The 25,943-nt window shown below is 38.6% G+C and overlaps 1 protein-coding gene across 1 annotated transcript in view; it reads left to right on the top strand.

Moving 5' to 3' along the window:
* Positions 1–25,943, top strand: part of SLC2A13 (solute carrier family 2 member 13) — a 376,137-nt gene that overhangs the window by 247,343 nt on the left and 102,851 nt on the right. The window contains exons 5-6 of the mRNA XM_028113233.2: positions 4,141–4,304; positions 20,504–20,624. Coding sequence (XP_027969034.1) covers positions 4,141–4,304; positions 20,504–20,624 — 285 coding nt within the window. The remainder of the gene's footprint in view (positions 1–4,140; positions 4,305–20,503; positions 20,625–25,943) is intronic.

Genomic DNA, 25,943 nt, shown 5'->3' with positions numbered 1-25,943 from the left:
TCTACAGAGAAGCTGTGAAGCTTGTCTTCTGTGAGAACACACTGCCCTCAGGCCTTCCGGCTTCACTCTGGGGATGAGCTGGTACGTGTGAGGTGACCAAAGATTGCCCAGGGAGTCCTTGAAAAATATGATAGTTTGTCTGATAGGTACTCTAAAATGATTTTGAAAAGAGAAGGCATCCCTACTTTAGTCTAAAAGGAAAGAAAGCCTTTTTTGGTTGTTCATATTGTTCTTTAATGAAGAAGACTCTTACGCTTTGTGCAACTTTTAAACATACACCGAGTCCCTTGAACATTCAAACTACTACATAAAGGCTTAGAAGGTTGTAAATACAAGTGGTAGTCCATTCCGTAAGTGGTTGGCCAATAGCACCATTTACAGAAACATTGGAATTCACATCTTTTAAAATGTAAATTCAGTGTATCTTTTCACCACAACCTGACTAAAAAACTAGGTTCATGAATTATTCTGCCCTAGATATGTCATCCCCTGCCCTATGAAAGAGAATCCAGTTATTGCCTGAATTTTTCTGGAACCGATTGCCCTTTAACTGAATGTCCTTGTCTTTTCCTTCTAATTGATGGCCTTTTGCTTATCTTACTGCTTATTAACACTTTTATTGTGTGTGATATGCAGAATAATGCCCTCCCCCTCCACACCAAAGATGTACATGTCCTAGCCCCCACAACCTATGAATATGTTACATTACATGGCAAAGGGAAGTTAGTTTGCAGATTGAATTACATCTGTTAATCATTTTACCTTAAAACGGGGAGATTATTCTGGATTATCCAAGTTGCCCCAGTGTATTCACAAAGGTCCTTAAATGTAGAAGAAGACAAGTAATGTGACATGACAGACACTTGACCACTTTCCCTGGCCTAAGGTTGAGGAGGGCCTCCTGCGCCACACACCCCCCACCCCGCCCCCCGCAACCCCCACCCCTGAGGCTGGAAACATGGAGACTTCTAAAGCCTGGGAAAGGCAAAGAAACCTGTTTTCCCTTGAGCTTCCAGAAAGGAATGGCCTCCTGACACCTTTGATTTTTGACACCCAGTGAAATTTATGTCAGATTTCTGACTTACAGAACTGTTAGTATATTTTTGTTGATTTAAGCCACTAACTCTGTGGTCATTTGTTATGGCAACAATAAAAACAAGTACATTTACCAGTGTTCCATGAAAGGGAGAATGAAGATCAGACTCTAGGTACTCCATCCGGGAAAAGATTTAGTGTATGTTGAAGTTGCAGTGCTTGCTGGCAAGGAGATAAAAGGCCGTCAGTGAATTTCAGCACCCTGCCCTCATTGCTTCCCATTAATGCAGAAAATTTACAGGTGCCTGTTGCCAGTGTAATGACCTGAAATACACTTCAAAACACTATACCTTCGTTTCAGTCAGCCTCCAGGCTCCCTGGTTGGCTATCATTGGAGTGAGCTTTTCATGGAACAGATTTAATTATGTTATTTCTCTTTAAAGTCCATTTTATGATTTTCCGTTGTCTAGAGAAAAAAGCCCACACATACAGCTTGGCAGTCAAGGTCCCTCCACAACAGAAGCTTTTGCTCCAGCCTATGTCATACTTCTCTCTCTTATGCATCTTGTGTTAACCAAGGTAAAGTACTTATGTTCTGTGAGTCTGGCTTAGTGTTTGGTGCTTTTATTCTTCCTACATTTCATTTTCTCTACCACCAGTGTGCTCCCAGATCTTCACACTGGCTGGCAATTCTCTATGAATTCTTTGAGACTCAAATGAAACATTGAATTCCCTGGAAAATCAAGGAACATGCCACATCAAATAAAATTGTTTGGTCTATCCTTTATGCTACATTATGACTTGTATATACTGTGATTTTAAAATTATTTCCATTTCATTCTGTTTCATTCTGTGAGTTTCTTGAAAATAGCAAGTAGGTCTAATAATATATTTGTAGGAACTTAGTAACTCACATAGCTTATACAGTAGGTACTCAGTAAATAAATATGAAGTAAACAAATGATGATGTAACCTTACCTGGCCAACCTACCACAGAGATATCATTAAAATGCAGATTTTGGATTCCCAGGCCAATCTTTCGTTATATTCTGCCAATAAAACTTAAGTAGTATAAAAAAATTTTTTTTAATACCTAGGGAACATTTTCATTTTAAGTAAAATTTTGACACTGACCGGCTTACTTTGTTTGATACCATTTCTCCTTCTTTATCCCTTAATTTAACACTTGGAATTTCATGATTTTATTGTATCAAAATGAAAACATGAAAATAGTTTCTCTGTCTTGTTTAGTTTCTTTTCCTGATCTATTTGCAAGAATTATTTTGTGTGTTGGGGCGTCTGGGTGGCTCAGTTAAGCATCTGCCTTCGGCTTAGGTCATGAACTCAGGGCCCTGGCTGGGATAGATCCCTGCATCAGGCTCCGTATTCAGCACAGAGTCTGCTTATCCCTCTCCTCCCCCCTCTGCTCCTCCCCCCACTTACCCACTTGCTCTCTCTCTCTCAAATAAATAAAATCTTAAAAAAAAAATTATTTTGTGTGATGATCTATATTTATTTATTTAAATATTATGAAAATATTGAGAAGACTGAAATGTAATCAAATAGCATGGCAAGTATCAAATTCCTTTGACTTTAAATACTTGAATTTTTCTCTCAGCACTTCTATTTTCTGCCTTTTTAAATTTGTTTACATGTTTATTTCTCAGTGGTTACATGTGGGTCTGACCTTGCTGCACAAGTCTTTATGAAATTGAAAATGTGTATGATAGAACTTGGAAACTATAAACCCTATTCAGAAGGAATGAATTATTTTCATAACTTATATTATCACTTTACACTGTGACTGCAAAATGTTCACAATTTGCATGATGATGGGAATAATTCCACTGGGGATTTCTCTTTTTTTACAACTGCTGTCAGAATTCAGAATCTTAAAATGGTTGGCATAATTTTTAGTGTGATCAGTAAAACACATCCTTCATGTTACATAATAATTTATAAGTTTGGTTTACTACTTTTAAAAAGGAAAACACTTTTTATTAAGATGAATGAGTGCATTGGTGTTACTGTTTTATGTTAGAAGATCATCATTAATTTAGTACATGGAGGCCATTGATAAATCATTGAAACATAAATGTATTTAAAAGAGATTTTTATTTTTGAAATACTATGAAAATGTTGATGAATATTTGGAAACTGTGGATTGTAGCTATAGACATATCCAGCTTGACTGAACATTGCCTGGATGCCCACTCTCTGATTTGGATAAGCTAACATGTTTTAGAATGGCTCAGAGACTAGGCGAAGCCATGGTTCAGAATGTGTCTTCAGGATTTGAATTCTGTCACATTTCTTAGGTGACTCACCAGGAGTATTTTGCTTCCTTTGTTTTAAGGACAGCTTTAAAGTAATCTTTTGATTTAGCTACTGATATTTTCATCAGAAAAGAAATGTCCTGTAAGAAACCTGTCTTCTTTAAATGTATCAGAGATATCTCCTGTTATGCATCAACAAATTGGCATTATGGTTTTTTAGAGCTAGTCTCCAGGGAATTCATTTAGAACAAAAATGAGTCTATAGAACCTTATCATGTAGATCGTGGTAGAGAGTTACCTCTCCAAAGATTATACTTTTCTAGAAAACACAAAGCCATTCTCATGCACATCAGGTCAGTTTCTCATCGCCTTACGAAATGCCAAATAAATGGACACATTCTTACTGCTCTTTAAAGAGGTTCCTTGTACCCGATATCTACCCTTATATCACACTTTCCTTATTGTGTGCAATGTCTATTTATTCTTTTAAGTACATAAATTTACAATGTACAATGACTTCTGATTCGTTCCGTGGACTTGGAGCTTATCCTTGATTAGTGTAGTAGGTCTTAGTGAAACAACTAGCTGCCCTGTCCCTAGCTGCGGAGTACCTTTCACTTTTAAAGCCTTCAACCCTCTATCCACTTGCTTGAGTATCTTTTCTTGATTATACAAAGTTCAAAATTTATCTGAACAGTCTCTGTGTTGTGATCCTCTGAATACTTTGCGTGAATTCCCATGCTAACTTGATGCCATTACTGTAGCTACAGGAACAATTCTGTTTCTTTGAATAACTATCAGCAACAATTGTTTAATTCTTTGCTCACAGGTACTACAGTGCAACCATTCTGCAGATGTCTGGTGTTGAAGATGATAGGCTTGCAATATGGCTGGCTTCAGTGACAGCCTTCACAAATTTCATCTTCACGCTCGTGGGAGTCTGGCTTGTCGAGAAAGTGGGCCGCAGGAAGCTTACCTTCGGGAGCTTAGCAGGTAGGTGACTGGATGAAGAAGTCAATTATAAACTTTTCTCTAATGATGACAAGTTCACCTTCCAAAATACAATACCAGTACAACTTATGATATTGTTCTCTTAGCCAAATAATAGAGTTCTTCTAGACAAAACGTTTTTTAAAAAAAGAACTGAATGTTATGATATGTAACTAGAATGTGACTAGAAACTGGAATTGTAAGAACAATTTGAATCTACTGAGGGTAACATTCTGCTGTTGTTATTTTTGAGTTCTGCTCAAAGGTACAAAAGTGAAAAGAATAATTGGTTTTTGTTCTTCTTTGAAAAATTTGATATTCATAAACTCACTTTTCAACATGTTTTAAGTTTGGTATAATATGGAAGTAAATTTGGGGCATTTTTTTTTTTCAAAGCTCTTTCAGCAGTAGAATATTAGAACTCTATAATTTCTTCACAAAGCAGCAACAGACTCTTTTTGTGTTTGAACCAGACTCAAATTCTAAGGTAAATTCTGGTTGGTGAAGTATGTTTTCTATAATAGCTAAATAAGACAAAATATTTCTCACTTTCAAGGATATTTTGTCTTTAAATTCTGACATTTCATTATTTATTTCTCTGTTTCACTTGAGAGAATGAGACCCACCTTTGCCATTGTCTTCACATGTTGCACCATATAATTTTCTTATCTTTTTCATATATACAGATTCCTAATTATCAATTAGCTGTCTTCTAATAGCTCCTTTATAAGTTTATTCGAGTAAAAATACATTTTTCCGTTAAAATGTAAAGTTTCCAGGCTGGCATGAACTAAATTCTATTTTAACCGAATTATACCTTAAGACACTGATCTAATAGTACTGCTTCCGGCACTTGTCACAGATTTTAATGAGAAAATACATTCTGAGTTCCAAACTCAGTTATTTGGAACACAGCGTCTCTCCCAACGCTTCCTCCAGAAGGAAGAGTGGAATGCTTCCACCCTCTGTTCTTGCCTAAGCAGTGGATGGACTTGAGTCTGATAATGTAAGTTGAACTGAGGGGAAGGTGAGCAGAGATTGTCTGATTAAGAGGCAAAGGTAATTTCAACAGCCAAGGTACACAGGGAAGCAGGAGGGTAAGTGAGGAAAGGGGAGGGACAAGGAGGCTAAAAACCATTCATTCATACACTTGAAGAAACCAGAAGTGTTTTGTCTGGAAAAAAAGACTAAAGGGTTACCCAGTAGGTAACCTAATTCTAGCAGATGGTAGATGTCATGAGGGCATTATTTTTACTTAATATGGGAAATATAGTCTTAATAATCAGAATTATCCAACAGTGAATTGGGCTGCTTTATTAGGATGGTAAACTCTCAACAAAAGGGTAGACGACCATCAGGTAGGGATGTACCAAAAAATAAATTCCTACAGTTGGCTAGAAATTGGGTTTGCTGATTCCTGAGGTGCAGGTCAACTCTAAGAAGAGGTAATAGCTGCTTTAAACATTTTTTTAAATGGATACCTACCCTGCCTTTTGAACAGGGCCTCTATATATTGCTACCTTAAGAGGTCTATTTTTTAAGAATTTCAGATCTTCTTAAATTTGGGATTTTGCTTTTGAGATCTAAGGAAAACATTATTTTTCTGGTAGTTTAGTCCTTTTGTTGTTTTCCAAGAGACACTTTTCTCATCAGTTCTGAAGGTTTTTAAGGCATTGCAGATCTAGAACCATACTGCTTGGGTTTGAATTTTCTGACTTTAGGCAAGTTTCCATTCTCTCATTAGTAAAAAGCAGTTCATTCTAGTCCCTACCTCATAGGGTTATGAAGAGGACTGAACACATTTATACACATAAAGCATTTAAAACTCTTCCTGACACAGATAATACGGTGCCTAGCGCATCTTAGCTACCACAGCATTATTACTGACAGAGTGGTTCTTTGTTGTTTTAACCATAATGTGAAATCACCTTGCATCACCAGAATCCAGGAACTTTCCTGAACTCTTCTAGCCGATGTCATATTTCAACCTCTCAGTGTAGGTGCTCTGCTCCCAGGATTTCCAGAGCCCATCCCTGGCTGTTAAAGAGAAAGGATTAAGACAATTATCTGGGAAGACAGTACCCAGAGATTTCAGGGACTGCTTTTTATGAGCAACCCGGCGGCACTTTTCTTTCCTGCCTCGTTTTCTTTTCAGCCAAAACCACCAACACCCCAGCTGTGCACACTACTTAAACCATGCAGTCATTGCTCTAGCATGAAAGACATCTTCCATTATGTAGACACCTGAGTTCCTTCTTATGTGGCCAATTAAAGTGATGATGTAGATATTACGGTGGTTTAGGAGGGAAAAGGCCTACTTTCTTGTCACAGGTCTCCTCTTTTACGTGTACATATAGATGCAGTTCTGGTTTTTAACTGACTTAATAGGGTCCCAGTTTACCATAATGACCAATGGAAGCTTACACATTTGGTAGAAAACGTGCTGTTCAGCAGCCTTGCTAGTGGATGAGTATTACCCTTCCAGGAGATACTCATTTCACTTTCTGATGCCAAATGATTCTGGGTTAGTTAGGTATTTATTTCAGTTTTTGTTTTTGTGTAGGTATCAATATTATGATAGTGCTATAAGTATTAGAATACTGTTCTGTTTAAAATTTCTTAAAAGCCTTTGATCCAGTTTTGTCCCCCTTTTTATGTTTTTATTATGATTTATCTTATGATACTGGGGTAAATTACTGGGAAAAGTCATATCAAAATAATTTTTGAATAGGTATTCATTCTTTAAAAGTTACTACAAATAAACTATGTGTAGCTAGACCTGGACAAAAGAACTCTTTATACAAAGAAATATAAAATATACAGTCCCTGAATAATTTTAAATGGAGGACATTCTGTGGTGTTCTGACTTTTAATAATTTTTTAAAGAATTTATTTATTTGAGGGCGCCTGGGTGGCTCAGATGGTTAAGCGTCTGCCTTCAGCTCAGGTCATGATCCTGGAGTCCTGGGATCGAGTCCCTCATCAGGCTCCCCGCTCCTTGGGAGCCTGCTTCTCCCTCTGCTTCTCTCTCTCTCTCTCTCTCTTCCTGTCTCTCATGAATAAATAAATAAAATCTTTAAAAAAAAAAAAGAATTTATTTATTTGAGAGAGAGCAAACAACAGAGAGAGCTTGAGGAGGGGCAAAGGGAGAGGGAGAGAGTCTCAAGCAGACTCCGAGCTGAGCAGGGAGCCCAACACAGGACTCAATCCCATGACCCTGTGACCACGACCTGAGCCAAAGTCAAGAGTCAGATGGTTAACCAACTGAGCCACCCAGGCACACCAGTGACTTTTAATATTTTTAAAGCTTGCTTAGAAAACTGGTCTTTCTCATAAATATTACACATATAAAGACAGCCTCTTGATTCTTTTAATAGAATAAGGTCTATATCTACATAGGTTTAATTTAACTAATCAGAAAGCCAGAACACTGTGTCATTTCCCCAAATATCTTGGTAGTAAAATATTTCTGAAAACATCACTCATAGGCTGTCTCCAACAGAATTACCAGAGGGCACTTATTTTGAAATATGTATTCATGGACCTTACCCCAGATGTACTAAATTAGGATCTCTGAAGATGGGGTCTGGAGCATGTAAACTTTAAACAGGTTCCCCAGGTGATACTTAAGTACAACAAAGTATGCTTTATTAGAGTCATGGAAAGGAGAATTACTTTTTTTCTAAGTATTTACTAATAATTCAGCCCTGCACCAAGTAGTTATAGTAAATTATTGCATCAGGTACTTTTGAGCATGTTATTTATCCAACACACTTCACTTCCTATGAAGAACATCTTTATTAGGAAAATTATATCAGAATCCCAAAATGTCACAGTATATTTAGTTGTGAAGGATTCTTCTCTTAAAACATAAAGAATGTGCCCAAATTGTACAGAGCACTGCGGAAGATCCAAGGCCTTCCTCTTTTTTTTTTTTAGTTGATATAGTTGAAGAAATTTGCTTCTTTTTTATTATGTTATGTTAATCACCATACATTACATCATTAGTTTTTGATGTAGTGTTCCATGATTCATTGTTTGCGTATAACATCCAGTGCTCCATTCAGTACCTGCCCTCTTTAATACCCATCACCAGGCTAACCCATCCCCCCACCCCCTCCCCTCTAGAACCCTCCGTTTGTTTCTCAGAGTCCGTAGTCTCTCATGGTTCGTCTCCCCCTCCGATTTCCCCCCCTTCATTTTTCCCTTCCTATTTTCTCCTTTTTTTTTTTTAACATATAATGTGTTATTTGTTCCAGAGATACAGGTCCGTGATTCAACAGTCTTACACAATTCACAGCGCTCACCATAGCACATACCCTCCCCAGTGTCTGTCACCCAGGCACCCCATCCCTCCCACGCCCCACCACTCCAGCAACCCTCAGTTTGTTTCCTGAGATTAAGAATTCCTCATATCAGTGAGGTCACATGATACATGTCTTTCTCTGATTGACTTATTTCGCTCAGCATAATACCCTCCAGTTCCATCCATGTTGTTGCAAATGGCAAGATTTCATTCCTTTTCATGGATGCATAATATTCCATTGTATATATATACAACTTCTTCTTTATCCATTTATCTGTTGATGGACATCTTGGCTCTTTCCATAGTTTGGCTATTGTGGACATTGCTGCTATAAACATTGGGGTGCATGTGCCCCTTCAGATCCCTACATTTATATCTTTGGGGTAAATACCCAGTAGTGCAATTGCTAGGTCGTAGGGCAGCTCTATTTTCAACTATTTGAGGAACTTCCATACTGTTTTCCAGAGTGGCTGCACCAGCTTGCATTCCCACCAACAGTGTAGGAGGGTTCCCCTTTCTCCTCATCCCTGCCAACAGCCGTCATTTCCTGACTTGTTAAATTTAGCCATTCTGACTGGTGTGAGGTGGTATCTCATTGAGGTTTTGATTTGGATTTCCCTGATGCCGAGCGATGTTGAGCACTTTCTCATGTGTCTGTTGGCCATTTGGATGCCTTCATTGGAAAAAAGTCTGTTTATCTCTTCTGCCCATTTCTTGATTGGATTATTTGTTCTTTGGGTGTTGAGTTTGATAAGTTCTTTATAGATTTTGGATACTAGCCCTTTATCTGAAATGTCATTTGCAAATATCTTCTCCCATTCTATCGGTTGTCTTTTGGTTTTCTGGACTGTTTCTCTTACTGTGCAAAAGCTTTTTATCTTGATGAAGTCCCAGTAGTTAATTTTTGCCCTTGCTTCCCTTGCCTTTGGCGATGTTTCTAGGAAGAAGTTGCTGCGGCTGAGGTCAAAGAGGTTGCTGCCTGTGTTCTCCTTTAGGATTTTGATGGACTCCTGTCTCACGTTTAGGTCTTTCAGCCATTTGGAGTCTATTTTTGTGTGTGGTGTAAGGAAATGGTCCAGTTTCATTCTTCTGCATGTGGCTGTCCAGTTTTCCCAGCACCATTTGTTGAAGAGACTGTCTTTTTTCTCTTGGACATTCTTTCCTGCTTTGTCGAAGATTAGTTGACCATAGAGTAGGGGGTCCATTTCTGGGCTCTCTATTCTGTTCCAATGATCTATGTGTCTGTTTTTGTGCCAGTACCATACTGTCTTGATGATGACAGCTTTGTAATAGAGCTGGAAGTCTGGAATCGTGATGCCGCCAGCTTTGCTTTTCTTTTTCAACATTCCTCTGGCTATTCGGGGTCTCTTCTGGTTCCATACAAATTTTAGGATTATTTGTTCCATTTCTTTGAAAAAAGTGGATGGTAGTTTGATGGGGATTGCATTGAATGTGTAGATTGCCCTAGGTAGCATTGACATCTTCACAATATTTGTCCTTCCTATCCATGAGCATGGAACGTTTTTCTATTTCTTTGTGTCTTCCTCAATTTCTTTCATGAGTATTTTATGGTTTTCTGAGTACAGATTCTTTGCCTCTTTGGTTAGATTTATTCCTAGGTATCTTATGGTTTGGGGTGCAATTTTAGATGGTATCAACTCCTTAATTTCTCTTTCTTCTGTCTTGTTGTTGGTGTATAGGAATGCCTAAAAGTAACATAGACCGGAAAGGAACATAGACATACTGTATACAGTAACAGTCACCTTACAGGCAATACAATGACACTAAATTCATATCTTTCAGTAGTTACCCTGAATGTAAATGGGCTAAATGCCCCAATCCAAGGCCTTCCTATATTGAACTCAACTCTGGGTTAGAGTAATGATCAATCCAGCAGTAACCATAATAATCTGAACGCTAACAAATAGCTGATAAAACATCTATAACTTGTTAAAGGAAATAATTCAAGTAGTTTTAAGCTTTAAAGGTGTATGGGTATATGACAGATGATAGGTGATCATTTTAAAATTTATTCCATAAATAAAGTCAGTTAAGATACCATGCCTTGGGGGCGGAGCAAGATGGCGGAGGAGTAGGAGACCTGGATTTCGTCTGGTCTCAGGAATTCAGCTGAATAGGGATCAAACAATTCTCAACACCTACGAACTCAACAGGAGACCGAAGAAGAGAGTAGCAACAACTCTCTGAACAGAGAAGCGACCACTTTCTGGAAGGTAGGACGTGCGGAGAAGTGAATCCGAGGCGATATTCGGGAGGATAGACGGCGGGGGAGGGGCCTCTGTCAGCCGCTTCTGGCAAGTGATAGAGCCGCGGAGCACAAAATCGGAACTTTTAGAAGCCGGCTCCGCTGAGGGACGTCGCTCCAATGGCTAAGCTGTGGATGGAACCCTCGCAGGACAGTGTGGTCTCAGGACCCTCGGGGTCAAGAAAGACCAGTGGTGCCTGAGTGCGGCAGAGCTCCCAGGTATCGGAGCGGGGAAGCTGACTGCAGAGACGGAGCCGAGGTGCGGGCTCTCAGCTCAGGGTTGCCATAAACTGTGATCCGCGGCACAGTCGGGCCACTGCTCCTCCAGCAGGGACCCAGCAAGCAGCAGATACGGGGAGATTCCCCTTCCTCCCCTGGGAGGAGCGGCGTGGGAGCGCACCACAGGGATCGGCTGGGTTTGGAGACTCTACACGGGGTCAGGAGCCAGAGATAGAAACACTCGGTCACAGGCCGGGTGAGCACGGAGTGCGGCCAGAGACCGGGGACACGGGAGTGACTGCTTTTCTCTGGGGACGCACTGAGGAGCGGGGCCCCAAGTTCTCGGCTCCTCCGGGCGGAGATTGGGAGGCCACCATTTTCACTCTGGTCCTCCAAAGCTGTACGGAGAGCTTGCAGGGAACAAAAGTTCCCAGAGCAAACACGAGCAGATTGCTTACCCGGACCGACAAGGGCGGGGCAATTCCGGCTCCGGCAAAGACATTTGGGAACCACGGCAACAGGCCCCTCCCCCAGAAGATCAGCACAGCCAGCAAGCCAACCAAGTTTACCGATCAAGGAGAACGGGAGAACAACAGCGCTACGGGAATACTGCACATAGAATTCATGGCTTTTTTACCATGATTCATTAGTTTTTCAAAGTTAATTTTTTTAACTGTTTTTTTTTTGAATTTTTCTTTTTCCCTTTTTCAACCAACATCTTATCAATCCCTTTTTTTTTAAAAAAAAACATTTTTTATTTTTCTTTTTTAGAGTCATATTTTCTCCCTTCATAGTAGTTACCCTTATTTTTGGCATATATATATATATATATATATATATATATATACATATATATATATATATATATATATAAGTTGTTCTCTCTTTAAAATTTTGAGATACAGTTTCTTCTAACAGATCAAAATATACCCTAAATCACTGGTGTATGGCTTTGTTCTAGTCTCCTGCCTGATCACATTCTCTCCCCTTTTTTTTTAAAATCTTCTTTCTTTTTTCAAACAACTTCTTATCAATTCCTTTTATAAAATCTTTTATAATTTTCATCTTTACAGTCATCTTCCATTCCCTTCATTGTATCAACCCTTATTTTGTACATATATAAGTCTTTCTTCCTTTAAAATTTTAGGAGGCACTTTCTTCTAACAGACCAAAATACGCCTGAAATCCAGTGTGTGGCACTGATCTATGCACTAGCCTGATCATATTTGATCATATTCTGTTTTTTTTTGTTTTGTTCTGTTTTTGTTTGTTTTTATCTTTTTCTTTTCCTTTTTTTTTTCTCCTCTTTATTCTTTCTTTCCCTTTCTTTTCCCCTGGTTTCAGGTCTTTTCTGATTTGTATAGAGTATATTTGCTGGGGACGTTCTTAACCTGTTAGCATTTTGTTCTCTCATTCATCTGTTCTCCTCTGGACAAAATGACAAGACGAAAAAAATCACCTCAGCAAAAAGAACAAGAGGTAGTACCGTCTGCCAGGGACCTACTCAATATGGACATTAGTACGATGTCGGACCTAGAGTTCAGAATCATGACTTTAAAGATACTAGCTGGGCTTGAAAAAAGCATGGAAGTTATTAGAGACACTCTTCCTGGAGAAATAAAAGAACTAAAATCTAACCAAGTCGAAATCAAAAAAGCTATTAATGAGGTGCAATCAAAAATGGGGGCACTGACTGCTGGGATAAATGAGGCAGAAGAGAGAATCAGCGATATAGAAGACCAAATGATGGAAAATAAAGAGGCTGAGGAAAAGAGAGAGAAACAACTACAGGATCACGAGGGCAGAATTCGAGAGATAAGCGATACGATAAAACGAAACAACATTAGAATAATCGGGATCCCAGAAGAAGAAGAAAGAGAGAGAGGGGCAGAATGTATATTGAAGCAAATTATAGCAGAGAACTTCCCTAATGTGGGGAAGGAAACAGGCATCAAAATCAATAAAAATAGGTCAACACCCCGACATCTAATAGTAAAACTTACGAGTCTCAGAGACAAAGAGAAAATCCTGAAAGCAGCTCGGGAGAAGAGATATGTAACCTACAATGGTAGAAACATTAGATTGGCAACAGACCTATCCACAGAGACCTGGCAGGCCAGAAAGGACTGGCAAGAGATCTTCAGAGCACTAAACGAGAAAAATATGCAGCCAAGAATACTATATCTAGCTAGGCTGTCATTGAAAATAGAAGGAGAGATAAAAAGCTTCCAGGACAAACAAAAACTAAAGGAATTTGCAACACGAAACCAGCCCTCCAAGAAATATTGAAAGGGGTCCTCTAAGCAAAGAGAGAGCCTAAAAGCAGCATAGATCAGAAAGGAACACAGACAATATACAATCACAATCACCTTACAGGCAGTACAATGGCACTAAATTCATATCTTTCAATAGTTACTCTGAATGTAAATGGGCTAAATGCCCCAATCAAAAGACACAGGCTATCAGATTGGATTAAAAAACAAGACCCATCAATATGCTGTCTGCAAGAGACTCATTTGAGACCCAAAGACACCCCAACATTGAAAGTGAGTGGGTGGAAAACCATTAACCATGCTAATGGACACCAAAAGAAAGCTGGGGTGGCAATCCTTATATCAGACAAGTTAGATTTTAAAACAAAGACTGTAATAAGAGATGAAGAAGGACACTATATCCTACTTAAAGGGTCTATCCAACAAGAAGATCTAACAATTGTAAATATCTATGCCCCTAACATGGGAGCAGCCAATTTTATAAGGAAATTAGTAACAAAATCAAAGAAACACATTGACAACAATACAATAATAGTGGGGGACTTTAACACCCCCCTGACTAAAATGGACAGATCATCTAGGCAAAAGATCAACAAGGAAATAAAGACTTTAAATGAAACACTGGACCAAATGGACTTCACAGACATATTCAGAACGTTCCATCCCAAAGAAACGGAATACACATCCTTCTCTAGTGCCCATGGAACATTGTCCAGAATTGATCACATCCTAGGTCACAAATCAGGTCTCACCCGGTACCAAAAGATTGGGATTATTCCCTGCCTATTTTCAGACCACAATGCTTTGAAACTAGAACTCAATCACAAGAGGAAAGTCGGAAAGAACTCAAATACATGGAGGCTAAAGAGCATCCTACTAAAGAATGAATGGGTCAACCAGGAAATTAAAGAAGAATTAAAAAAAATTCATGGAAATCAATGAAAATGAAAACACAACTGTACAAAATCTTTGGGATACAGCAAAGGCAGTCCTATCGGAAAGTATATAGCAATACAAGCCTTTCTGAAGAAACAAGAAAGGTCTCAAAAACACAACCTAACCGTACACCTAAAGGAGCTGGAGAAAAAACAGGAAATAAAGCCTAAACCCAGCAGGAGAAGAGAAATCATAAAGATCAGAGTAGAAATCAATGAAATAGAAACCAAAAGAACAGTAGAACAGATCAACGAAACTAGGATCTGATTCTTTGAATTAACAAGACTGATAAACCCCTGGCCAGACTTATCAAAAGGGAAAGAGAAATGACCCAAATCAACAAAATCATGAATGAAAGAGGAGAGATCACAACCAACACCAAAGAAATAAAAACAATTATAAGAACATATTATGAGCAACTCTATGCCAGCAAATTAGATAACCTGGAAGAAATGGATGCATTCCTAGAAATGTATCAACTACCAAAATTGAACCAGGAAGAAATAGAAAACCTGAACAGACCTAGAACCACTAAGGAAATTGAAGCAGTCATCAAAAATCTCCCAAGAAACAAATGCCCGGGGCCAGACAGCTTCCCAGGGGAATTCTACCAAACATTTAAAGAATTAATATCTATTCTCCTGAAACTGTTCCAAAAAATAGAAATGGAAGGAAAACCTCCAAACTCATTTTATGAGGACAGCATTACCTTGATCCCAAAACCAGACAAAGACCCCATCAAAAAGAATTACAGACCAATATCCTTGATGAACATGGATGCAAAAATTCTCACCAAAATCCTAGCCAATAGGATCCAACAGTACATTAAGAGGATTATTCACCATGACCAAGTGGGATTCATCCCTGGGCTGCAAGGTTGGTTCAACATCCGCAAATCAATCAACGTGATACAATACATTAACAAAAGAAAGAACAAGAATCATATGATCCTCTCAATAGATGCAGAAAAAGCATTTGACAAAATACAGCATCCTTTCTTGATCAAAACTCTTCAGAGTATAGGGATAGAGGGTACCTACCTCAATATCATAAAAGCCATCTATGAAAAACCTACGGCGAATATCATTCTCAATGTGGAAAAGCTGAGAGCTTTTCCCCTAAGGTCAGGAACGCGGCAGGGATGTCCACTCTCACCACTGCTATTCAACATAGTATTAGAAGTCTTAGCCACAGGAATCAGACAACAAAAAGAAATCAAAGGCATCCAAATAGGCAAAGAGGAAGTCAAACTCTCACTCTTTGCAGATGATATGATGCTGTATATGGAAAACCCAAAAGACTCCACCCCAAAACTCCTAGAACTCATACAGGAATTCAGTAAAGTAGCAGGATATAAAATCAGTGCACAGAAATCGGTGGCATTCCTATACACGAACAAGACAGAAGAGAGACAAATTAAGGAGTCGATCCCATTTACAATTGCACCCAAAACCATAAGATACCTAGGAATAAATGTAACCAAGGAGGCAAATGATCTGTACTCAGAAAACTATAAATACTCATGAAAGAAATTGAAGAAGGCACAAAGAAATGGAAAAACGTTCCATGCTCATGGATTGGAAGAACCAACATTGTGAAGATGTCAATGCTACCTAGAGCAATCTACACATTCAATGCAATCCCCATCAAAATACCATCCACTTTTTTAAAGAAATGGAACAAATAATTCTAAAATTTGTCTGGAACCAGAAGAGACCCCGAATAGCCAGAGGAATATTGAAAAAGAAAAGCAAAGCCTGTGGCATCACAATTCCGGATTTCCAGCTCTATTACAAAGCTGTCATCAGCAAGACAGTATGGTACTGGCACAAAAGCAGACATATAGATCAATGGAACAGAATAGAGAGCCCAGAAATGGACCCTGAACTCTATGGTCAACTCATCTTTGACAAAGCAGGAAAGAACGTCCAATGGCAAAAAGACAGTCTCTTCAACAAATGGTGTTGGGAAAATTGGACAGCCACATGCAGAAGAATGAAACTGGACCATTTCCTTACACCACACACAAAAATAGACTCCAAATGGTTGAAAGACCTAAACGTGAGACAGGAGTCCATCAAAATCCTAAAGGAGAACACAGGCAGCAACCTCTTTGACCTCAGCCGCAGCAACTTCTTCCTAGAAACATCGCCAAAGGCAAGGGAAGCAAGGGCAAAAATTAACTACTGGGACTTCATCAAGATAAAAAGCTTTTGCACAGCAAAAGAAACAGTCCAGAAAACCAAAAGACAACCGATAGAATGGGAGAAGATATTTGCAAATGACATTTCAGATAAAGGGCTAGTATCCAAAATCTATAAAGAACTTATCAAACTCAACACCCAAGAACAAATAATCCAATCAAGAAATGAGCAGAAGACATGAACAGACATTTTTCCAAAGAAGACATCCAAATGGCCAACAGACACATGAGAAAGTGCCCAACATCGCTCGGCATCAGGGAAATCCAAATCAAAACCTCAATGAGATACTACCTCACACCAATCAGAATGGCTAAAATTAACATGTCAGGAAACGACAGATGTTGGCGGGGATGTGGAGAAAGGAGAACCCTCCTACACTGTTGGTGGGAATGGAAGCTGGTGCAGCCACTCTGGAAAACAGGATGGAGGTTCCTCAAACAGTTGAAAAGAAAACTACCATATGTTCCAGCAATTGCACTACTGGGTATTTACCGCAAAGATACAAATGTAGGGATCCGAAGGGGTACGTGCATCCCAATGTTTATAGCAGAAATGTCCACAATAGCCAAACTATGGAAAGAGTCAAGATGCCCATCGACAGATGAATGGATAAAGAAGAAGTGGTATATATACACAATGGAATATTATGCAGCCATCAAAAGGAAAGAGATCTTGCCATTTGCAACGACGTGGATGGAACTGGACGGTGTTATGCTGAGTAAAATAAGTCAGTCAGAGAAAGACATGTATCATATGACCTCACTGATATGAGGAATTCTTAATCTGAGGAAACAAACTGAGGGTTGCTGGAGTGGTGTGGGGTGGGAGGGAGAGGGTGGCTGGGTGATAGACATTGGGGAGGGTATGTGCTATGGTGAGCGCTGTGAATTGTGGAAGACTGTTGAATCACAGATCTTTACCTCTGAAACAAATAATGCAATATATGTTAAGAAAAAAAAAGAAGAAGAAGATAGCAGTAGGGGAAGAATGAAGGGGAGTAAGTTGGAGGGGGAGACGAACCATGAGAGACAATGGGCTCTGAAAAACACACTGAAGGTTCTAGAGGGGAGGGGGGTGGGGGTATGGGTTAGCCTGGTGATGGGTATTAAAGAGGGCACATTCTGCGTGGAGCACTGGGTGTTATGCACAAACAATGAATCATGGAACACTACATCAAAAGCTAATGATGTTATGTATGGTGATTAACATAAGAATAAAAAAATTAAAAAAAAAAGTTACCATGCCTTTCCCTTAAGGAGTTTATCATCTTAAAAGTTTATTTTACAAGTTATTATTGTGGCACCTGGGTGGCACAGTCAGTTAGGCATCCAACTCTTAGTTTCGGCTTAGGTTGTAATCTTGGGGTTATGAGATGGAGCCCCGCGTCAGGTCCGTGCTCAGGGAGGAGTCTGCTTAAGACTCAGCTTTTCCTCTCTCCTCACCCACCCCAATGCATGTGCTCTCGCTCTCTCTCAAATAATAAATAAATCTTTAAAAGAGTTTATTTTACTAATTATATATCTCATATATATGTGTGTGTTTATGCATATGTATAAAATAAGTTATGCCCTGGCATATGGGATGCCCAATAACCTGGGGAGCTGTTTAAAACTCAGATATCCGATCCCCATTTTCTGGAGACTCTGAGTCAGAGGTTTATATACATCCCAAGCATTTGCTTCCAATAGGAAATCAGGACTGAGAAACACTGCTATATATAGTAAAGAATATAAAGGTGTAATACTGACTTTTAAAGGATTGTTATCCAAAATGCATTAAAATAAAATAAAACTTGTGCTTAAGAAGGGTTGAATTGTCAGCTTTTCAGGAATTTTGTGCATCCAGAATGGTCAGTTCACCATATTTTGCAGGTAAGTTGGACATTATTAGAGATGGATGCAAGAGATACATTGTAATGTGCTGCAGAGCTCTCAGCTAGAGTATATATCACATTCTAACCCGATGACCTCAATTGGGTAGTCTTAAGATTTTGGATTTTTTTCAAAAATATTCAATATTACAAAAATCTTTGGCGCTGTGGTCCATTCATTAATGCAACCAGTACTTCTAGGGATCTACTGTACGCCAGGCCTTAGAACCGGATGTATGTGAGTATGTGCTGGGCACACTATCTTAGAGTTTATAAATATAATCATGAAGACAGGTTATTTAATAAGCATTATGAAAGAAACGTATCATGTTTCCTTCATATCTTAAAGTATCACAATTCCCAGATTCAAAATAATCTTCCCTTCCCTACAACAATATGCCATGGAAGTAATTTGGGGTAATAGGTAAGGACCCAGGTTCTGTGATAGGCAAATTTACAGTAAAATTCAAGGTGTGTTTTGTTTGAAGAGAGAGGGATGATTTTCGTAATAAACCTAATATATCTCCTCTCTTTCTAAAAGACTTCTTTTAAGTTTCCCAGTTCAGGGCTCTGATAGTCTTTTCAGAAAAGAAATTCCTCAAACTATTCCTAGTTCTGGTTTGAGTTTTAAGCCAGCAAGGGGCAAACAAGCTGGATTTTAGGTTCATGGCTTTTTTGATCCAGTTTGGCAAAAATAGACATCTTATCTCCCCTTCAGGCCTCCCCCTTCCTTCAACTTTTTATAGCATTTTCAAAATGCTTGAAATGCATTAGGATATTTAAAATTCGCTGCAGTTCTTCAAGGTGAGTATTTTCACTAAGCCCCATTTTATGGAAGACAAAATTGAAGTTTGGAAAGGTCCTGTGCCTTGCCCAAGATCACAGAAATCAAGAAATGGCAGAACTGGAATATAACCCCAGCATTTAACTAGACACATCCCCTGCATCTTAAACATATACACCTCAGCCATTATATAATATCACTGTGCTTGCACAGTGCTTCCCAAAGTTCTCCTTTTATCCATTCATTTAATAATGTTTTTGGTCATATCTTAAATTTACCTCCCAGTTTAATCAGTAAAAACTTTGAAATGCCCTCCCTAAATTCCCTATTTTAAACACATTGCCCCATTCAAATTGATTGTACAAATTATCACAATCATATTTTCTTTCTTCCTGTGACTGTGTATCCTCTCAGTGGCTGGAACAATAGTCAGAAATTGGAAAACTTTCTTTTTTACTGTCGGGATGTCTCTCCGGGACTCAAAAGTGAGCCTTTTAAGTGATATACATAATCACTGTTTCTATAATTGAAAGATTCTGCTTGCAGACCCCAGCAGGAAAGAAATGAATACATGTGCTAGATCCTTTCTGGCACCTTCAACTCATGAGGAAAGAATGCTACTCCTGTTTAATAAGAAATGTTTTCTCAGCTGCTTTTGGAAATGTTCAGTTTGTTTGTTTTTAGTGTACTGATTTGGGACCTTAAACAATGAACGCCATTAGAACAATTTTCTTGGCAACGTGAGCAACACTTGGTGTGAGTCTGTTGCCTTTCATACTTTTGATATCTTGGGCACTCACACTTGTTGCATTACTTCATTGTGAGACTGTCAGCAATCCAAGGTTTCTTTGTTTGAAGATTTTTATTTGTCAAAAAGAGAGAGAGAGAGAGCACACAAGCAGGGGGAGCGGCAGGCAGAGGTAGAAGCAGACTCCCTGCTGAGCTAGGAGCGCAATGTGGGATTTGATCCCAGAACCCCAGGATCATGACCTGAGCTGAAGGCAGGTACTTCACCGACTGAGCTACCCAGGCACCCCTGCTTTTGTTTTGGTTTGTTTGTTTGTTTGTTTGTTAAAATCATTACCAGTCCTCTGCTTGGCTAGCAAATATATTTGCTTTGAATTTCACTCTTGTCATGTTTCACAGTGAATGTGCTAGGGAGTTTTTTCTGATAATCTGTATATATATTAGGAACACTTTTTTTTTAATAATCCAATAAAAGCAAAAGTATTTTTTTCAGAGGTATGTCTTGCCAAACCCAGTCTGCTTTGAAAAAATGTTGCCAACTATTCTCTGATGTAAAACTTCTTTTTAATTTTATTTTTTTTATTTTTATTTTTTTAGGTACCACTGTAGCACTCCTAGTTCTTGCTTTGGGATTTCTGCTGTCAGCGCAGGTTTCCCCACGCATCACTTTTAAACCAGTAGCTCCATCAGGACAGAACGGTACTTGCACAAGATACAGGTGAGATTTCATAATGGTTCCCCTGCCTTAACCTAACTCTAATAACTTTTTTGTTGGCTTTTAACTTTTCTAAAATTTGAGAGATGAGTAGGAGCTTGCTTATGAAGGAAGGTAAGACAATAGGAAGGGTGGTGGGGAGGGACCACAAGCAGGAGGAACAGCATGTGCGAAGACACGAGGACAAAAGTGTTTAAGGAAAAGTGTTAGATACAATATTGACATCTTTCTGGAAGTTAAAAGTTGGGATTGATATGGAATCTAAGCAGGAATACTATGAAACCATTTTAGATCATATGTGTATGACTCAGTGGCATCTACATTCCAGGTAAAATAAATAACTTTAATCAGTAATTAAACTTTTCCATGATGTACATGTCTGATAGAAGAGATTATCATCTGTGTATTCTAACAGTCTTCACAGAGCTCCACAAGTATCCTCTCATTCATGTAAGCAAAAAAGGAAGTTTTCTTTCACTGCTGGGGTTCTTCCAGAGCATTAAAAAGTGGAAAGAGATGGTGGGAGAGAGTGAAATAATTCTGATGGCCAATTGCAGGTGTAGGAAGTCTAATGTTAAGTCTAATGGTATACACACTATGTGATTAGATGGTTGGAGAAATGGATGGATGGATAGACAGAGGGACTAAAGAATGCACAAATGAATTACTTAGAGATTGAATGAACAGGTCAATTAATGTATCTGGCAGCAGAGTTTCAAAGTTTATTAACTTCATTTTAGTGGTTGAAAAGGCTAGCAGCCCCTTTAAAATACAGGGATAGAACAAGACCTAGCTTTATTTATTTATTTAGAGCAAGCTCATGCACATGCAGGGGTGGAGAAGGGGCAGAGGGAGAATCTTAAGCAGGCTCCACACACCCAGTGTGGAGCCCAACACAGGGCTCGATCTCATGACCCTGAGATCATGAACTGAGTTGAAATCAAAAGTCAGACATTTAACTGACTAAGCCACCGAGGCACCCCAAGACCTAGTTTTAAAAATAAAAAATGATAGTCCTTCAGCCTCAACTAAATGGACACAAGTCTGAAGTCAATGGGTAAATGATTTATTAATTTATTAATTTTTAGTTATATACTCCTATATGAAATTAAAACATTACATTGATACACTGAATTCCACTTGGAATCCACTTGGAACTTCATACTGAGTGGGTATTGTATCTATGGTGGTTTCTCATTACAACAATGAGAGGATATATATTATGCCTTCCAGGTCCCAAATTCTGATATTTACTTTCCTTTAGAAGTAAATGGTTATACTCCTCCTTCCTCTTACTAATAAATTTGCTTATATATTTGCCTACTGATTTTTTAATATTCTTTATCTTGTTCTAAAGAAGACTTAAAAATGTCTTGATAAAAGAAGTTAACTTTAGAATAGACTATTCCTAGATGTAGTGATGTTTACTTTCTTTGAACATCCCACATCAACTGCTAGATGATGGAGCCATTACCAGAATTCTGCATGCTCTGCTTTTGATTTTTTCTTGATAGATATTTTAAGTAAAATGTTTTTAACATAGTTACTTCTGGCAAATTATTTAAAATATTACTGTTGTTGGGACGCCTGGGTGGCTCAGTCAGTTAAGTGTCTGCCTTCAGCTCATGTCATGATCCTGGGGTCCTGAGATTGAGCTCCACGTTGGGCTCCTTGCTCAGCGGGGAGCCTGCTTCTCACTCTGCCGCTCCCCCTGCTTGTGTTCTTTCTCTCTCTGACAAATAAATAAATAAAATCTTAAAGAAAAAATTACTGTTGTTTGAGCAACAACTCCGATATATGATGTCTGATTTAGATGGAGTAATTTAGATTCAGAATAAAACTGATACACGCATGGTCAGGGCATTTAAAGGCAGAGAGTTAGCCAGAGTATGAAAAAAGTTTTATGAACTTCTGATACAGGAAAAGAATGACAAACTTTTGAATGATTGGCATAATAAAGTAGTTTTCTTGACATCGACTTTTAGAGTTTAAACTGCCCTAGTTTGGGGCGCCGGGGTGGCTCAGTTGGTTAAGTGACTGCCTTCGGCTCAGGTCATGATCCTGGAGTCCCGGGATCGAGTCCCGCGTCGGGCTCCCTGCTCGGCAGGGAGTCTGCTTCTCCCTCTGACCCTCTCTCCTCTCATGCTCTCTCTCTCACTCTCTCTCTCTCAAATAAATAAAATATTAAAAAAAACAAAATATCATTAAATTGCCCTAGTTTGTTTGCATAGCAGTTTATGATTACCAACCTGTTAATCCTTCTGATCCTTCTCAGTTGTCATCTACCTAGGATTTCAATACCAAAGTATGATGGGAGTAGAAGTGGTGCAGCTTAATTTTATTCTCATCACAAAAACAGGCAGTAGTTTTTAAAACAGAACCGAATTTTAGATGTCCTTTGGGAGTCAGTGAATATGAAAACAGTTGTATGTTGTGTACCTTCTTTCAGTTACATATTAGGCTTTGTGGGAATTTGATAGTACATACATATATTCTGAGTGATTTTATAAAATAGGCCTGCATTCCCCATACTGATTTTGTTCTAGTCTCCTGGTTGTGTTCTTGTTTTGTTAAAATTATGTATACAGTTTCCCCTTTATTTAAGATAAGCATGAAAGTCATGTTTACAATACAGTACCATAGGATGAGTAATGTTTAGGCTGTAAATGTAGGTACTATGCTTTCCTCATGGAATGATCTATATAGGAAAATTGAGCAAATAAAACAGATTTAAAAGGGAAATTGATTTAATACCTATCTTAAAAATGTTGTATGCTATTGAAGAGACTGTAAATTTCTCTCCATTTTGGAAGGAATACAGTTCTGCCTAATAAGAGTTAAATGCCTACACCTACTGACTCAGCACTTCCACTCGTAGAAATCTATAGACTGTAGCGATGAGTATGTTTTCATTCCAGTTACAGCCAAGTATTCTTTATCTGATTAAACATAGTTTCTTATGAGAGCTATCAAAGCTTTGAGAATTCATACCTTTCCTAAGTAACACTTCCCTCAAATTCTTGACATTTTCTTATTTTTGAGTGTGATCTCAGTATTTGCAAATCGCTATCATAAAATCCTTCAAAGTAGGCAGATATTTCCTAAAATATATGTGAAATTTCAGCGTTTTAATCTCATCTCATTCATTCGTTCATGTGTTCATGCATGTAGTTAAAAATATTTATGAAACACCTACTTACAGGATTATAGTAAGGATAAATTAATATAAGAAAACAATGCCTAGCACATAACAAGCATTCAGTAAATAATGTAGCCATTGTTATAATTAATAAAGTTTATAATAGGAGATGAGCGTGGGATGATGGGTAGTCTTTCAGAGAAGATTACCCTGAGCATTGGATGTTTGAACTGAGCTCTGAAAGGGAGAAAGGAGCATGCCGGCAGAACAAACAGCATATACAAAGGCCATGCAAGGCACAGGGAACTTGGCAAGTGCAAGGAACTGAAAGAATGCTACTGCAATTAGAGGAGCTTAAGAGAACACGGGTAAGGTAAGCAGAGGCCAGGTTCATGCAGGATCTCAGAGGTCATGTGAATGATTCTGATCTTCAGTCTAGGAACATGAACCCATTGAGAAGTTTTAAGTAGGGTAGTGGCTTGACAAGATTTTCAAGTCTAAACTTTCTCTCTGGGGGTGGGGTACACAGAGGGCATATGCTGATGTAGGGAAACTGGTTATTAGAATTGTCTATGAGAAAGACGATAATTGCCCGAACTGTGGTGGCAATATTGAAGGTAAACAGGTAGACAAATTCTAAATATTTAGGAGAGGAAAATCAACAGCGATTAAAAATAAGTAATTGATTAACTATGAGCAACCAGGTCGAAGAGATCATGAAAATGAAATGTGGTTATTGGGTGAGGCGATCACTATATTTTAGTAGGAATTGACAAAAGGGGCTGTGTCTGTAATTCATTTTTATTTTCCCTTTTAAAATTTCTCAATTGAGAATCTTACTTAGAGTCATCTGAGGAAGTGTTTAAAGCTACCCATCCCTCATTCCCATGGATCTGCCTCAGCAGAATGGTGGAGGGTATGTTAGAAATACTCCCCCAGCTGATTCCAGTACATCTTCTATTAAGAATCACATACCATAATGCTTCAATTTTTTTTTAAATTTTTTTAAGATTTTATTTATTTGAGAGAGAGAATGAGAGACAGAGAGCATGAGAGGGAGGACGGTCAGAGGGAGAAGCAGACTCCCTGCTAAGCAGAGAGCCCGATGCCGGACTCCATCCCGGGACTCCAGGATCATGACCTGAGCCAAAGGCAGTGGTTTAACCAACTGAGCCACCCAGGCGCCCTGCTTCAATTTTTTTAACTGCCAGCTTCCTTTCATTTCTTTGTCTTTTTTCCCTTGAATGTTGTTAAAGCAAGCATACAAAGATAATCAATGTGGTTCTTTTTCTGTTGAGTAATATTTTTGTGTTTTCCTCTCCTGATAAAGTTTACAAGCATTAAAATTTCTAAACTGTTGCTTCATTATAGACCTCCCCGTGATAATGACACTAGTTTTGAGAAACTGTATATGCCTAACTAAGTAGCTCCTTAGAGTTTAGTTACAGTAAGAATATTTTTGCAATCACTATACTTTCCTTCTCCTTTTGCCAACCTTGTGTGATTTAGCACACGTTGGCATGACACTATAAAACTGTTAGATTCAGTTATAAAACTTAGAATGTGCAGAAGCCCTGTTAGCCCCTAATTTTATTCCCCCAGTATTTGGCATCCTGGTGATGATGTGTTTGTATTCAGTAATTCTTAGCAACTTGACGGTGAATATAGTATTATACTATGAATTGCAACTTTCCATTTTTGTCAAATTTTGTCTTCTATCTAGTGATTTCCATTAAAATTAACTTATTTTAATTTTTTGACCTTGTTGTATAGGCTAATATTCTTTGAGGTTACAGAGGACAATATGTCTGTTGAATAATATCCATAGATCTACTTCAGATGAAGATAAATGAACGTAAAGGGAAAATGAGAGTTGAAACAAAAACCCCCTAACCTTATCATGTACACTTATCTCCAAATAGTTATACATGTCTCTTGCTAGATTTAAATACCCAGGCCTGAATTTGATGCCTGGATGAGAGAATTGTGGAAGAGATTCTTGGAGGAAGTTGGCCACTTATGGGACATTTTCATTTTCTTCATGACCTTTTTATCTTCATGCCTTGGCATTTGGCCAGGGACCTGCAAAGACCCCCACAATAGCAGGATCCCCTATATAAACTTGTGTTTTCTACAGTCAAGAAGTGCTTCTTGGGAAGCCAGAAAGGCAAAAAGGACGACTC

Source organism: Eumetopias jubatus, unplaced genomic scaffold (assembly GCF_037043125.1).
Source record: "Eumetopias jubatus isolate StellerSeaLion01/CBP00866 unplaced genomic scaffold, mEumJub1_p1.0 scaffold_8, whole genome shotgun sequence".
NCBI classification, from domain to species: Eukaryota; Metazoa; Chordata; class Mammalia; order Carnivora; family Otariidae; genus Eumetopias; species Eumetopias jubatus.
Note: the sequence above shows the minus strand (reverse complement) of the source record. Positions and strands in the feature narration are given on the sequence as shown.